At 43.9% G+C, this 14,990-nt stretch overlaps 1 protein-coding gene across 1 annotated transcript in view; it reads right to left on the bottom strand.

Annotated features, from left to right (window-relative positions):
* Nucleotides 1-673: 673 nt before the first annotated feature.
* TNFAIP8L3 (TNF alpha induced protein 8 like 3) overlaps nucleotides 674-14,990 on the bottom strand; it is a 48,913-nt gene continuing 34,596 nt past the window's right edge. The window contains exon 2 of the mRNA XM_030016206.1: nucleotides 674-3,761. Coding sequence (XP_029872066.1) covers nucleotides 3,199-3,761 — 563 coding nt within the window. The 3' untranslated portion in view covers nucleotides 674-3,198. The remainder of the gene's footprint in view (nucleotides 3,762-14,990) is intronic.

The raw sequence follows: 14,990 nt of genomic DNA on the forward strand, positions 1-14,990 counted from the left end.
AGAATATATGCTTGCTGTTGCTAAAACATTCTAGCATAGGTTCTAGCATCTCCATGTTTAGGGCAGGGATTTGGAATCTGTCAGAGATGTGTCTTCTGTCTAACTTAAATCAAATTTAGCTAAACTGAGCTAAATATGTCATGGAAAACTTGCAAGAAGGTGCTTTGTAGAGAGCTAGATCATACTTGGCATGTTACCTCTGCTCTGGCCCTGACTCAGGCTGCTTGTGTATGTTCTAGGCACTGCTCAGGCTGAGCCTGAGGAGAGGCTGGTACCTGAAGGCAAGAAGCCTGTGCTATTTCCTCCACGGGGCTTGTGAGGGAGTTTTCTGAGCCTGGGGACTGAACCGCACTACTAAACACACTGAGGCCCGTCATTAGTTAGCTCAAGTGCTTGAGAACTTTGTGGAAAACCAGAAATTTCATTTGCTGCTGACGCATGCTTGTGTTGCCTATGTGTGATGCAACAGGAATGTGGATTTCCAGTTTTGTTTTAAACCTTTAAACTGTCTATCTACCTACCTCTTGCCTTCACAAAATCTGGTCATCAAAGAGCATTAAGGTTGCGGAAGTCGAAGGTGACAAAACTTAGGTTACATGAATTCCCTCCTCTTACTGCTTAATTTCAGTTTACATTGGATGGTAGAAGAGATAAATCAAAAGGAAACAAAAAGGGCAGTAATCACACATTTTTAATTCACAAATATGATAATACATCATATAGTTAAGGTGACCCGAACATTGCCCATATTTTAGCAATGTTATTACATACCAAGCTACAAGTACAAAAGTAAACAATGAATATACAGGATATGCAAGTATGAGAAGTACTTGAAAACACTCTCTTTCCTTAAGGCTACTCAGATTTATAAATAAAGCAACAGATGTTCAGCTGGTGTGTCTAAAATACCAAAATCTGAATATTGATACTTGCAACACACAAAAAGAAAGTCACAGATACAGGATATCCTTCTCCTTTGGACACCTTGAATGTTGAATAATCTCTCTTTTTCTGGCTTTAAAAAAAGAACTTAAATTTGTTTGCCACAAGTGAAACAAACACGTAAAATCTGACGTGTGCACTGGGACAGGAGCATTGGATACAATAAATACTGTTCAAAAGCATTAATTGACAAGTACGTGCTTGGAAAAAATGCAGCTAATGGTGCATGTAAATATGGCTCTGCGAATGGATGAACTTGCAACCCCAAATGTTGGTATTTATTACTGTGCGGTGTTGCAAAGGAATTGTCCACTTTCATTGCTACTAAATATACTTTTTATGGTTAAAGGAAATACCTGGGGAAAATTTACATTGTTATGAACTGCTCTGCTAATGTCTTGTGCTGCCATTTTTACTGTGCTCCAAAATGAGTTTCCTGGGAACAGACAGAAGTCCATCTAGCACAACCCAAGTGTATACCTCATCTGGGTATGTGTATTCTCAACTGTATAAAGGTGTGATAGTCAAAATTGTTGTTGCAAGAGATAAAATACAGTTATTCTGCGGTGAAGAAAGGCAGAATAATAAAATTTTGAGCAGTTTTCTCTACCCCCATTGTATTTCAGAGTTTAAATGAGAAACATAAAGTTTTCTTATCCTGAAGTAATGAGTGATCAGCACTGGATGTTTTCCTTAGAGAGGAATGGCTTTCAAATATGTATTTTCTTGCTTTGTCAATTTTCAAGTACATGCGTTTCTGTATTATAATATATGTGATACGGAAGGCGTTATCTCCAGATAATGGGATTGTCTGCTATCTGTGTCAACTAAAAGGAGGTGGTAGATGATACTGAAGTGTCAGTAGGTAGAGGTGAGTCTGGAGGATAAGATGTAGAGGGCAGGGAGAGGAGAGATTTCCAAACATACTTCTTTTCCTTAGGGTCAGTCAGCACCTGCCCAGCTGTAAGATTCTGCAGGTGGCACGCTGGTGTATCTGCTCTGTTCCTGTTCTCCCTTAATGCTAACAAAACTGTACAGAAACCAGTATTTCTTTGCAAAATATTTTCAGTTTGGAGACATCAGTATATTTTGTTTAAAAAAAAAAGAAAGAAAAAAGTCACTGAAAACATTCCGAACAAAAAATCATTGATGAAGCTCACCAGAGTCACTAAGACTGTTCTTTTAAAACCACTGTGGATATACTACACTTGGATAGCACTGCAAGCATAGTGGATGGGGTACCTTTTTTATCACACCTCTGTTTTACTGTAGGAACAAATTAACATCATGGACATGTTAAACCGAGAGTTTTATCTAGGCTGAATATTTTGAGGTTGGGGGATGTAAGCGTCACTTTGTTGCTCCATTGGTGTCTTAGTCATGCTTCTCTTCACAACTGCAACTTCAAAATCTTCACATAGTATTTTGTTCTGTCAGGCAAAACAGTAAGAGCACAAACAGCAGCACAACCTTCAGCCTAAACTTGTCTGATTTTACTGAATACACAAACCCTGAGAGTGGGGAACCTAATGTACTACTTTATCTAGTTTTCTGGTTACCTTTGAGCTTGAAGCGCTGAGCTGCTTTTCAAAATTAAAATGAAACCTCTCTGTTATTAGCAGGTATAAAACTAAACTCTAATGAAAATATTGCTTCATAGAGCAGTTCTTTACATTTTCTCCTACTTCTACTCTGTATTATTTGTTATTCCCCTATTAGACATAAATACCATGTAAAATCAGAGATGCCTTCTCATATTGATTCCTGATGCTTTTGAAAGGAGTGAGCTTAATCCATTACAGCCCTACTTTCTGTCTAAGCTTTTTCAGTTAGCGTGGAAATGATAAACACATACGCACCAAGGGCCTGGGGGTAAATTCCATGCGTTGCTCTTTTGCCTTCACCTGTCTATTTTTACGTAGCCATGCGTTTGAATTTACTTTCTTTTCACGTGTTCAGCCTTGAACACAAAGCTAGTAGGATCGTGGTGTATAGCACTCTGTTCCCGAACGATATATATCAGCAGCCTTGTTCACTCTGCTCCTTGGAGGAAACTGAATTATCTGAACAAAACATTAAAATTGATAGCTTTCCGATTTAAGTTTTCTACTTCATCATGAGCCTGGTGAGCACTTTCTGGCCCCTGTTGGAGACTGTAGTAAGAGACTGGTGGGAAGGAAGCTCGCTTGCTCACCATGGCTCATGAAGGGTTCTAGAGAGAAGTTTTTGGTTGGCTTCTTATTTTTGAGCGTAGTTTCAAAGGACCTTCTCATCAAGAAGTTTGTTGATGCCATCGCAGATCTTTTTGAGGTATGGCCGACAATCCCCATCAAGACTGTACAGGGCGGTTAGAAATTCCACATCCGCAAAGTGATTGAAGACATGGTTGATGCGCCCGTGGGATCTCGGTGTCAGGTGTCGATCTACTAGTTCGTGCACAAGGTCTTTACATTCATTCAGAAGTTCTGCAAGAACATTTCTGTCAAAAGTGTATTCTACCTCGTAGAAACTGACAATCGTCATGGCAGTTTGGTTCAGCTTCTTCCTGAACTTGTCTACGATTTCCAGCTCTTCTTGGTTGAACTGATTGTTTCGATAGAGGATCCCGATTTTTATTGCCACTTTAATCAGGTCTTTCATAATTTTATGGGCTTCCTTTTTGTTTCTTGTGTGTTCCTTTGTTACTTTGTACAGCTCATCGAAGATTTCACTGCTTGTGTCGTCGATTAGCATGTTAGCCATGGTTTTGGTTGCCATTTTACTCAGGATCTTTTTCTGGGCTTGCAGTGCAAGATTCTTAGAACTGAAGCAGTCGGGACCTGTTTTGGAATAGCAGAGAAGAGGGAAAATGTTAATTTTATTTGGTGAATAATTTTCACAGTCAGTTAAGAAAAGTAGTACCTGTGTGCTTAACTGAGACAGTACGTGTATCACCGATCATTACATATAGTCATGACTGCAGTAACGGGAACACTTCCAGCACTGTATTTCCAGGTATCCTTGGGGGTCTCAGACATTCATTTTTCAGGTCTTACTGTCACTGAGGTTTTTTTGGTTACAAATTAAGAACAGAATATTCTGGCAGGGGATATCTATGCTCGTTCTTTACTAGTATTTTAATTTTGAAGGTCAATATTAAAGCTTTCTTGGCAGAGAGATCCGTTGAGATACTGTAGTCGAAATAATACATAAGCTATCAGAGACAAGCAAAATGAGATATGGACAAATAAATACAAGAACCTGAAAGAGTTATGCTTTTGGTCATTAGGAGGCACTGTTGTTCCACTGTTAGACGAAGCAGCATCTCAGATAAAGGGCTAATAAAGCAGATTCATAAGTGTGGATTTATTTGCTTTAATCTCTGCTAATGATATCTTTCCCATTTGTTAGCAATTTGCAAAATTATAGAATGTGATTTTTGTGAAACGTTGGTGCTTCAGTGCTTGTGGTTCCTGCCAGATGAAAATACCTGAGCTATTTCCTCTACATTTATCGAGGAAATATCTCAGATTTTTTATCTTTTACCCATCTGTGCAAGTTTCACTCAGCATAACACCTGAGCATGTGGCTACTCCTGCTGGACGTTATCCAGTGAGCTTCTATAATTATTGGTAGAGATTAATTTGACCACCTTCTGTTTTTCACATTAATGTTGGTTTTTAACTGACCTTAGATGGACAAAGTAAAGGAAACGGAAAGATTTCATATGCAGTAATCATGCAGTTTAATACTAGGGTAGTGAAGTCTCTGTTGCATCAAAGGGCATTTTATCCCTGTAGCCAAACGGTGATGCGCGTGCGTGTACTCGGGCTTGGAGCCAGCGAGGTGGGTGCTGAGCGCCGGCAGAGCGGCCTCTTTGGTACGAGACGCCACCTTCGCCTTCCCTTCACATCTCCTCCCGACATTTGCTCACGCGAAGGAGACGGATGCCCGTCTTGGACCTCGCTCCGCTCACAGGGAGACCAGAGCCTTGGCTGGTGCAAGGGCGATGGAGGTAACCGTGTCCCTCACCAGCTGCTGGGAAATCAAACCACTAAGAGATTAAAAATAACAGTAAAAACGAAAGCTTCCAGTGCCGCGTCGATTTCGAAGCCTGAGCGGGTCTTAGGCTGGTTGGGCGAGCTCCGGGGGCCCTTTCTGGCCTTCGGCACGCGGACGCCGTCACCCCGCTGCGCAGCCGTCGTCCGTCCGTGTGCGCGGGGCCGTCTGGCCCGCGGCCTCGCTCGCGCTGCCCTGGGTTCAGCGCAGCCTCTCCTTCCTCCCCGTGCTCCCTACGTCCTCGTCTGAGGAAAAAGGGGTGCTGGGTGCCAGGGCTCGCCTCGAATAAGCAACGCTCTGAATTGAAACAGTCTTCTGTTTAAATCCTGTTTTTCAAGTTAGCTAGAATATTAAAGTTGTCATCTTTCTTTGTGTGCTACAGCTGTACTACCGAGCAATATGAAAGAGTAACATTTAATTTCAACTGAACCACCACCTGGAAAAAACAATTCGATGTGCTTAAAAGAATTGCTTGTCATTTGGAGAGAAAATTGTGGGGCTGAGCTGCTGACTGGAGGAAATAGAAAAACTGTGATTTAATCTAGAAATGATAAAACCAGGATGAAAGCATTCTTTCACTTAGTGGTACATGGGTATATAAATAGTATCCACGATGAATAATTCTGTGCATTTGACACAGTAAAATGGAAGATTAATATTACCGTCTCTTTCTGTAGTAAGTGTTTGCCATTAATGAAGTGGATGTAGTTCTTCAGTATCTGTTTTGATCAAAAACTGAAAATAATTGTGGATTTCTAGAATATTAATTTTACTAATGTTCATGACACTTTAGCCTCTGTGTCATTTTCGCCAGGTGAGAACCTAGCTGGCTCCCGCTGTGCTCAGCTCCACTGCAGGGAGAGCTTTGCAGAGCCGTTGCAGTTCTGCAGCTCGAAGCAAAGCCGGCAGTTGTGGCGCACAGAAGGAGGGGGCTAGCAAAGTACTGCCTGCCCCACCGCACGTCCCGTGTCTTTGGTACGCCGGTGCATCTGTGGGACAGCCAGAACCAGCACACCCATCAGCACACAAGCGTGCGGGTGCCCTCCATCTATATGATTTCTGGGAGACAAAATTTGATGCTAAATTAACACGTAAAAGCTTCCAATAAGCTTCTCAGAAGTGAGGCTTGTCTGGCACAAAAAAAAAAAAAAAAAAAAAAAAAAAAAGTGGTTCAGGGGTATGTTCCTGTATTCAAAGTCCTGGCTCTCATCCACAAAACTGAACAGAGTGTGATCTTCAAAGATGGATTTCTTCCCCTGTGGCACCCTTGGGTTTGGTACCTCAAATGACGGTAACACAGCTCCTAGCAAAAGGTACAAGCTGCGCAAAGGGCAGCGCAGCCAGAGAGCATCAGGCTGAGTTTAACTGAATGTTAAGGCTGGAGTGTTTTTCCATGGCAAGTTCCAAGTGTGGGATCTGCTATGTAACAGCATGAGACTGAGCTCCTTCTCGTCTTTCTAAGAGTAAAACAAAATAAAGAAATCTGTTATTACATGGGAGCTACTCAACTTTTCTCCAGAAGCTGTATTCCCTGTTCCTCTATCATTTCCTTTACCAGGCCCTAATGCTACATCCTCCCCCTCCTCTTGTACCTCTTGCTCTCCTCTGCTCAAACCAGGACCCCCGTTTCACGCCTCCTATCCCTGCTGTGGCCCCCTTCACCACGTCGTGCTCCTGTCTCTCCAGCCCGTCTCACCGTGGCATCTCTAATCTAGCACCTAGGCCACGCCAGCCAGGAGCGCGCAGAGCCCTCAAAAACCAGGCAGATCCAAATACTCCGTGCACACTCCTTCCACGATTCGTGCTGCTCTGTGTGTTGTAAAATCTGTAATAGCCGGTAATTAGCTTCACCACCGTGACTGCCGTGCGCTCTCTCCCGGTCAACTGTACCAAGCAGACGAGGCTGCGGTGGGGAAGGGCAGTACTTGGCGGGGACGCAGCACGAGCCTGTGCGTACGGCGGTGCTCCGTGTTAAATACAGAAGCTGCAGCCTGCTGCCGCGGTTCCTCCACCGCGTTGGGAAACCGCCGAGAAGCTCAGGGAGGAGGACGCCTGGTGCACCCCAGCTGCACTTCGCAAGCTGCCAACCTGGACGCCGGGCTCGGCGCTCTGCAGAGCCCCAGCCCGTGGCCTCCAGCTGCCCACGCGCCCGCCGGTGGGGTCAGACAACGTGCGCGCGACGAGGAGGAGGTAGACGACCCTCATCGACCCATTTGTGCAGCCTAGACGATGGCGTGGGGTCTGTTTGCGACGGGCTATGCTCAGCTTTGCTTAAACTCAGGGCGTGCAGTTTTACGGCGGCACATCCTGGAAGGAGTGAGAGAGACTGCTTGGGTTGATTATTTGGATGCCTGGCTCCAAAATCACGTAGTGCTCAGACACCGAGGTGATGCCTTGCCTTTCAAAGATCACAAGTCGTTAGCCACATGATTAAATCCAGGCTTTCATGGGAACTGCAGGTTTACTCTGGCAGTCTTTTCTCACTGCAGCACGTTGCTCGTTACACAAAATACCTCGTCGCCTCCCACATACAGCAATTCTATTTTCTGCTTTCTTTCATACAGCAAAACAAATCAGCGACAACATTATAGATGCTATTAGCTTTCAGGAACATTACACCAAAGCTAAAAATGAAAAAGCAACCTCCGAGCGTACTGCTTTGCTGGGTAATGATTAGCTTCCATTATAGAAAGTCTGACATCTTAGTTTTTACTTAAGTTAAAGACCAGTTCTGCCTTCAGATCTGCTCTCTCCCTCTCTGTCTTCTAGAGACTTGCGTCTGAAAAAAGCCCCTTGCGATGGGATTGATCCCACAGCAATCTTCCATCCTTCAAAAAGTGCAACTCCTCAGCCCTGTACTTCCACAGCTGTGGTACCCGAGGGGGAATGGCGCGCGCCCAGCTGCAGGCAGGGCGAAGGGGAGAGGCTCCCAGTGCCCCGGCAGCCCTGCGGTCAGGAGGCTACACCACTCCCCACCAGCGACAGCCCAGCTTCTGGCACACAGTGCTGAACATGACAAAGATGTCTCGCATCCACTAGACTTAATAACAGGATTGCTTAATAACAGAGTTGCTTAATAATAGAAGCGTGGAAAAAGTTTGGCAACTCTAGAGAGCGGATGTAAGAGTTTTATATCTTGAGAGGGTTTGAGACTAAAATGTAAGAGCATCTGTAATATTCTCGAAATATTTTGATTCCAGATGGCTGTACCAAGTACAAAATGGTTAGAACTAAATGCTCAGCAATACTATTTTCATGTAAATATCCATTCAGCCACTCTGTACAAAACCCACGGCAGAACCAGTGAACCAGAACACGCTCCCGCTATGCCCAGGAGAGAGCATGGTGGACGTTTTCTGAAAGCAATTACACAGACGTGGAAACAACCCCCTTGAGCACGTGAATCCATTTCCCTACCAGTTAGCCACTTCTTAGTCTAAAGCCTTAACAAAGTTTTGCAGCCAGGATATTTTCTCCCCTGGCAAACAGCTGAAAGACATGTTGAAGCGAGCTATGGAGGGAGTGCTGCTTCACAGGTAAAAATGGAGAGAGTAGGACTTAATCTGAAGAGTTTCTGTGGAGTTCATCCAGGGCATTTTTAATTGTAGCAGGCTTCCTTGGAGAGAAGGGGTAAAAAGCAATTTCTCTGGTTTTGTCACACCTGTGGCGTTACATCTGACGCTGGGAGTCGTTACTGTAGTGTCTGCTGCAGCTTGTACTAGGAAATCTACTACCTCAAGCATTCACTTCACCTGGTCTCAAGTGAGTCACGCTTGGAGCTGTGTGCCTTATCTCCCACTTACATGTGAGCCCAGCAGTTGGTGGTGGGCTGTGTTTTCAAGCCACTGCCAAGCAGCGTACGTGTGGAGTGGGCTCCTGCAGCCTGGCAGGAACGGGAGGGGATGGGAATCAGAAAAGGTCCCTGCATCTGTGCTCCAGCTGCACCGTAAGTAAGCAAAGGGCTGAATCTTAACTGAACAAGAGGGAAATACGCAGGAAAGGAAAGATGATGAAGAAGCTGAAATATTTTTAATACTCCTGAATCCTCAATTTTCAAATGCAGTGCAGCCTCTGCAGCAAAAGACAGGCTTCAAGGAGTCAGCAATGCTGCTGGAAATGTGGGCATCCCTCCAGCTGCTAGCAGTTGCTCAGGCTTGTGGGAGATGGGCTAAGCCAAGGGACAGGCACCCTCTCAGAGTCTGCTACAGTATGAGATAGCTGGGTTGGGAAAATTGTTGTAGGAATGTGCTGTTTTAATGATTTGTGTGACCCAGTTTGAATGCACCTGTGTATTTTAACCTGCCCCTGAGCCTGGAGAGTCTGGGAATGTCAACGAGAAGGAATGAGGCAGCTGTATCATAAAGCACTTGCAGGGAGTTGAGCAGTGGATATATGAATGGTTAGTCCAGTGTTGCTCCTGGTGTTGATGATTTACTGGACTGGCAGCTTGTTTCATTATAGCCTGGAGTTACCTGTAATGTCTCTTTTTCTTGACATAAAGAGTTAAGAAAGCAAAAATCACTTTTGAGGAAAATAAAAGCAGGGAGTTTTATTAAGCTGTTATGTAAAGCTATAAGGACAAGAAAAAGCTAGTGCAGATTTGGAAAGGAGACTGTAGAAAAACAAAGAATAAAAAAAATCTAGTTGCTTAATTTGCAGCATTCAGGCAAAATGTTTAGAGGTAATGAGCCTGCAAACTTGTGTGTTTTATTTATCCTTTAAGTATCACTTACATGCTATAAGATCGATTAGGAAAGTGAACCGCAGAACTCAGGATTTCGAAATAGCTCTAAAAGCAGACAGGAAAAAAAGTGCACTAAAAGCACTTCTCCCATAGTATTTTAGTGCTGAGCAGCCAGGGAGCTAGCTGTAAGTGTGTGTATTACTCTTGGACAGCTACAGGATCACTGCAGAAGAAACATTCAGTGTTTCCAATAACTTTAAGCCAAGAAATCCAATAGACCAGATGGAATATATCAGCTTTCAGGGAGGGCCAATTTAAACATGTGTAAGCACCAGGGGCCCAGCGCTCAAACTTTTAACACTTCTAAATTGTTACTATGAACATAAAAGGGTTGCTCATTTCCGTAGTGGAACAGGAGATTACAGACTGATAATTATATGACCCTGGGAGAATGTACTCGTATGCAAACGTCTGAAGGCACAACTTGGACATGCTGGAAATGGCAGCAACCGCCCTTTACAGAGGGAACATGACTGAATGGAAAAAAAAAAAAGACCATTTTTCCTTTCGGTGCTTTATACAAGCAGCAATCATATTGCAAAAAAGTACTGTCTGCGAATCTAGCAACTGGAGATTCCTAATGATAGTCTTATTTCAGCAGCTGGCTTGTATTTGGCATTTACTTTACTAAGAATGTATTGTGTTGCTACACACTGGAGTGTGCCTTTCAATACCTGGCAGAGGTGGTGGTAGGCTGGGGAGCCCCTTCTGTAAAGAGGAGCAATGCAGAACGAGTGGTTAAACTGTTGTCCTTGTCTCGGTAATGCCTGCAGAGAGGATGTCCAGGGGGAGAGGAGCTCAGCTGCAGTTTCCATCAGCTCTGTTGGAGTTGCCAAGAAAGGGGCCGGCTAAGCTTTTCTCCTGCTACCTCCGGTAGCTGGCTGGGAATTGCACTACACCACTGTATTCTTCTCCCGTGTCTAAAAGCAGTAGCTGGGAAGTGGTGTCTGGATAACAGGACTGTCCTGTGGCTGAAACTGGCCCACGGCGTGGAAACCTTCACAACAGCTCCCTTGATTATACGGCACAGCCGACACGATGCTGTGATTTTGTACGGCTGCTATTTGACATTACAAATGAGACGTTACTCTCAGTCATATCCTGAAAACTTGCATCCAGCTTGTGAGAGAGGAAACCCCTCCCTGACAAAAAGGCTCAGTGAGGATCATCTCCGTGCATGGTGTCCCTGTGCCACAAACCAGACAGCGGTCGGTACCGGGCAGCAACAGCTTTGCTAACGACCCAGCCCTGCGGTCTAGTTTGCCAAGTCCGAGCTTGGCACACGCAAGCAGCAAAGTCACCTCTCTGAAAGTGGCTACTAAAGCTCTTAATTTTTTTTTAATCTGGTAACACAGATCGGAACCAAAACCTAAACCAGGCTGCAGCACAGGGAACGGTATCTTTGAAGACTGACTTTCAAGTGTTCGGTTTAAACTTTGCACCTCCCATGTTGCAGCACGCAGGGAAGCTCTGCCAAGGCGGCAAACGCTTCTGGTTAACTTTTGGCAATTGGTGGCGAGTGTAAACAATGCAGAGCTTGCTTACACAGCACCCCGAGGTACACACACAGAGTACGAACAAGGCTTTTGCTCTTATCTGAAAGTGCTCAGGTGTTACAGAAATGAGTAAGTCTGTCTGCCAGGAGCGATAGTAAACTACTGTGGTGTTTGGGGTTTTTTAAACTTTACTGTACAACTAAAAGAGGTTTTGATAAACTGACCATTGTATTTTATAAACAGGTTTAAAGTCTTTCAATGTCAGCTCATTTTGTTGATAGCAAGTGCAAAATACATTGAAAGGACAACATCCCTACCCCAGAAAATGCTGTTTTAACTCCGCCTGACACCACAAGACGAAATGCTTGCACGCTGACAGCAAAGGGAGGCATTTGCAATAGATTGAGTCATAATAGAACAAGGCATTGCCTGGGCTGATCTTTAGGGAATAGGAATGCAGGAGGATTGGTTGCTACCTGTTGCAATGACCTATTGATCCTGTTCCTGCATTTTGAGACAGATATTTATGATTTTATTAGTGGGGTTTTCTTTAACTGCTAGCTTTGGTCAAAAGAAGTCTTAGAGTGGAGAGGCATGCTGACATATCCAAAATACTACAGCAGGATCTTAGGTAAGCACGGATAGCTCACAAAACCCAGCAGGTAACGCTTTGGTGGCAAGAGGGGACATCTTGAATTAGTTAGGATTTTTTGGTCTTCAAACTGCTAGTGGTTTTTTGGTTTTTTTTTTTTTTTTTTATATGCTATATAGCAAATCCTGGACAGTAACTGTTGAAGAGTTTAACTTTAGTCTCTGAAACGCTTTGTGTTTAGTCTCCTTTGTCTTCTCCACAACTACCACATTTCTTACACCTTCCTTTTAAAGACAGTGCATATAAAAATAAGGTATCATGGTGACTATGTAGCAAAAATATCTAATTAGACAAATAATTATTATCTCTATAGGAAAATCATGCTTCTTTTAATGTCTGGCTATGTAATTTTCACAACAGGACAGTAATGAGTTCTTTGATATGTGCTAAGGAACTGTTTATTGCTTAGATGGGACAGAGTCTCTGGGGGACCATCAGGCATATAATGAATGATAAACCAATTATCTTGTTAAGGAAAAAAGCCTCATAGGCTTCTTGAAAAGGATTCAACCATCACATTCTTCCACACAAAAGTAATAATTATCTAGAAAAGAAAGGATTTTCTTGCCAAAGTATTTGCCACTGAGACTCTTAAGCCATGAGAAACCTCTGAGGATCTTGCAGCTATCCTGTTTTTATCCAGATGCAATTATTGTAGCAACTTCTCTTTGTAGATGACCTGTAGAACTTGCTTGCAGCGGTACTTTATGATCGGTTTCCAAACTGGTAGATTCTGTTCTAAGCAAAAACTCGGAAGAGGAAAAAAAATATTCCAAGCACTGAATAATAGAAAATCCAGTCTGTGTTACCTAAGCATGGGGGATATAGCCATGCATCCTGGATGTCAGCAGCTAGAATCGCCTCACCTGAAGCTGCTGAGGCTTTCTGTTTGCAGTACACACAGTCTTTCTTGCTCTGGGAATGTAGTAACAACTCAGTCTCTTCCCTTGCCTCTTCGAAACAAATCACACACCCCCCCCCCCCCCCAGAGCACACGGACAGAGAAAAGAGAGCCAGGACAGAGAGTGTACAACGATATGGCAGGTGCGTTCCACCTGTTGATATCTGTGCTTTAGTATTCACTCGCAGCAACCCAGAAGCAAATCTCCTGGTTCAACCTCTGGGTATGTTTTCCTGGTGTAGATGAGGGATTTGGTGCCTGGAAAAGAAAAAGCAGCTATGCCCTTTTTCTGATGTTTGAATGTTTGAACACTGTGACACTCACAACAGATCTTGGGGGATCGGAGTCCAGTTTCGTGAATGACTTGGATTCTCGATCAGGATGCATAAGCGTTTCTGCGTATTCTTTCATGCCTTCCTCCGGTAGGGTGAGGGGAGGAGGAGGGCTATGCAGGCATTTGTGCTTTTGTGGGCTTGGTGCTTGGCAATTACCACAGTCATCACTCCTGGTTAACAGGAGGTGCAGATTTCCCTGTGCTTCAGTAGCTCAAATGCTTTCTGTTTCTTCCACAGAAGTCTCTTTAGCATGCAGAAGCCAGTCTTTCCCAATAGGAACATAATAATATGCTGTTAGTAAAGCAAGGCCTGGCAGTATCAGCCCTAAAACATTAAACAAGGCCTCTGTGCAATACGTGTGCTTTAAACAGATAAAGTGCAGCTAAGAAACAGGCTGTTGGGGGGTACTGGTTCGCTGATTTCTCCCCACCCCCCCCATTTCTCATCTCCTCGGGAAGAAAATTCTGAGGGTTTATTTTTGTGCCTTGAAGTTGCTTGTTGTTGCAGTACACTGCCCTTTCTCCAGAGATATAATGTCCTTGCCTTTTACATAGAGTAATGCTATTTTTGACTCTAATATATTAAGAATGGCATGAAAAATAACTACGTCTGCGCTCTAGGGATGTACAAAATTCCATGAGAAAGCAAGCAATCAGGACCCCAAGGATAGCTGGTCCAAAGATGCTGTGAAACTCCAAGATGCCATTCCTCTGTAGCTTAACGTGAGGCTGAAAGCAAATGGGGGGAAAAGTATTTCTGCTAAACCAGGTCAAGGTGAAAAAAGTTCCAAAACAGGCTGCAGCTGCAGAAGGCGTCAAGTGGGCTCCCCAGCTGCACCAGGCTGAGCTCTGCCACATCCAGAGGGAGAGGATGGGGGTCGGCAGCTCCAGCACCGCATCTCTGCAGAATTACACCAGTAACTCCGCAGAGCGTACGGTTCTTTTCACCATCCTCCAGCACGCTGTTCAGGTTCACCCAGAACAGCCCACCTTGTCCCACAGAAGGCGAGTGACTGGAAGCAAAACTGCAATCCACTCTTGTTGTGTGTTTTTTGTCTTGTTTTTTGAAAACAAAAAACCCCCGCTGCCAATATTACTTAGCCTTCTTTGCTTGAAATGCTTTGAGTACCCTGACAACAGTGCAAGTGCAGGATGGGTAGGGGTAACACCGAACAGCGTGTGTGTTAATAAGAAGAGGCCAAGGGAAGTGGGGGGTGGAGGGGAAAGGCAGGCTGTTTAAGCTCGGAATTGATTTCAGTTAATGGCACCTGTGTATCTGGCAAATGAGGGAGATTTTTTTTTATGAACACCATGTGCTATTGTTTTACTACCTTGGTATTTGGTTGTTTGACCACTAGGTTTTGAATTAAGAAGGTGATGGATAGAAGGGGAATAAAATAATGGCAGAGGTCAGGTGCATCTGGAAAAACATACTGTGGGTCCCTAAACAGAACACCAGAGGAGCTGTTAATTTTCGCAATTAACTCCAGCCATGTTTCCAAGCTCTGTTTAAACAAGAGAAGAAAGTCAAATGAGGGGAAGATGAAGAGGACAGTAGTGGCAAGAAGTGTCTGATGGCAGGTAACTTTCGAAGTCAGGAGCAGACACTCTAGAGTGACCACAATATATTTAAAACTGTTAAGAAAAGAAAATTTGATTAACCTTATGCATAGACTATTTATTGTCTCATTTTTATTCTTTGCTTATGTGCTTTGGGGGAGTCAATTAATTAAAAGACAGACATATTTTGAAGATGCTGGTTAGTGCTTACAAATCAGCTACTAGTCACAGGGCTGTGGAAGATGAGGGCTTACAGGTTATAACACGTTTGGACCTGCTGTTTGGGAGTCAACAAATAGGCACAGCTATGGCTATAATACAGC

Source organism: Aquila chrysaetos, chromosome 5, assembly GCF_900496995.4.
Source record: "Aquila chrysaetos chrysaetos chromosome 5, bAquChr1.4, whole genome shotgun sequence".
Taxonomy (NCBI): Eukaryota; Metazoa; Chordata; class Aves; order Accipitriformes; family Accipitridae; genus Aquila; species Aquila chrysaetos.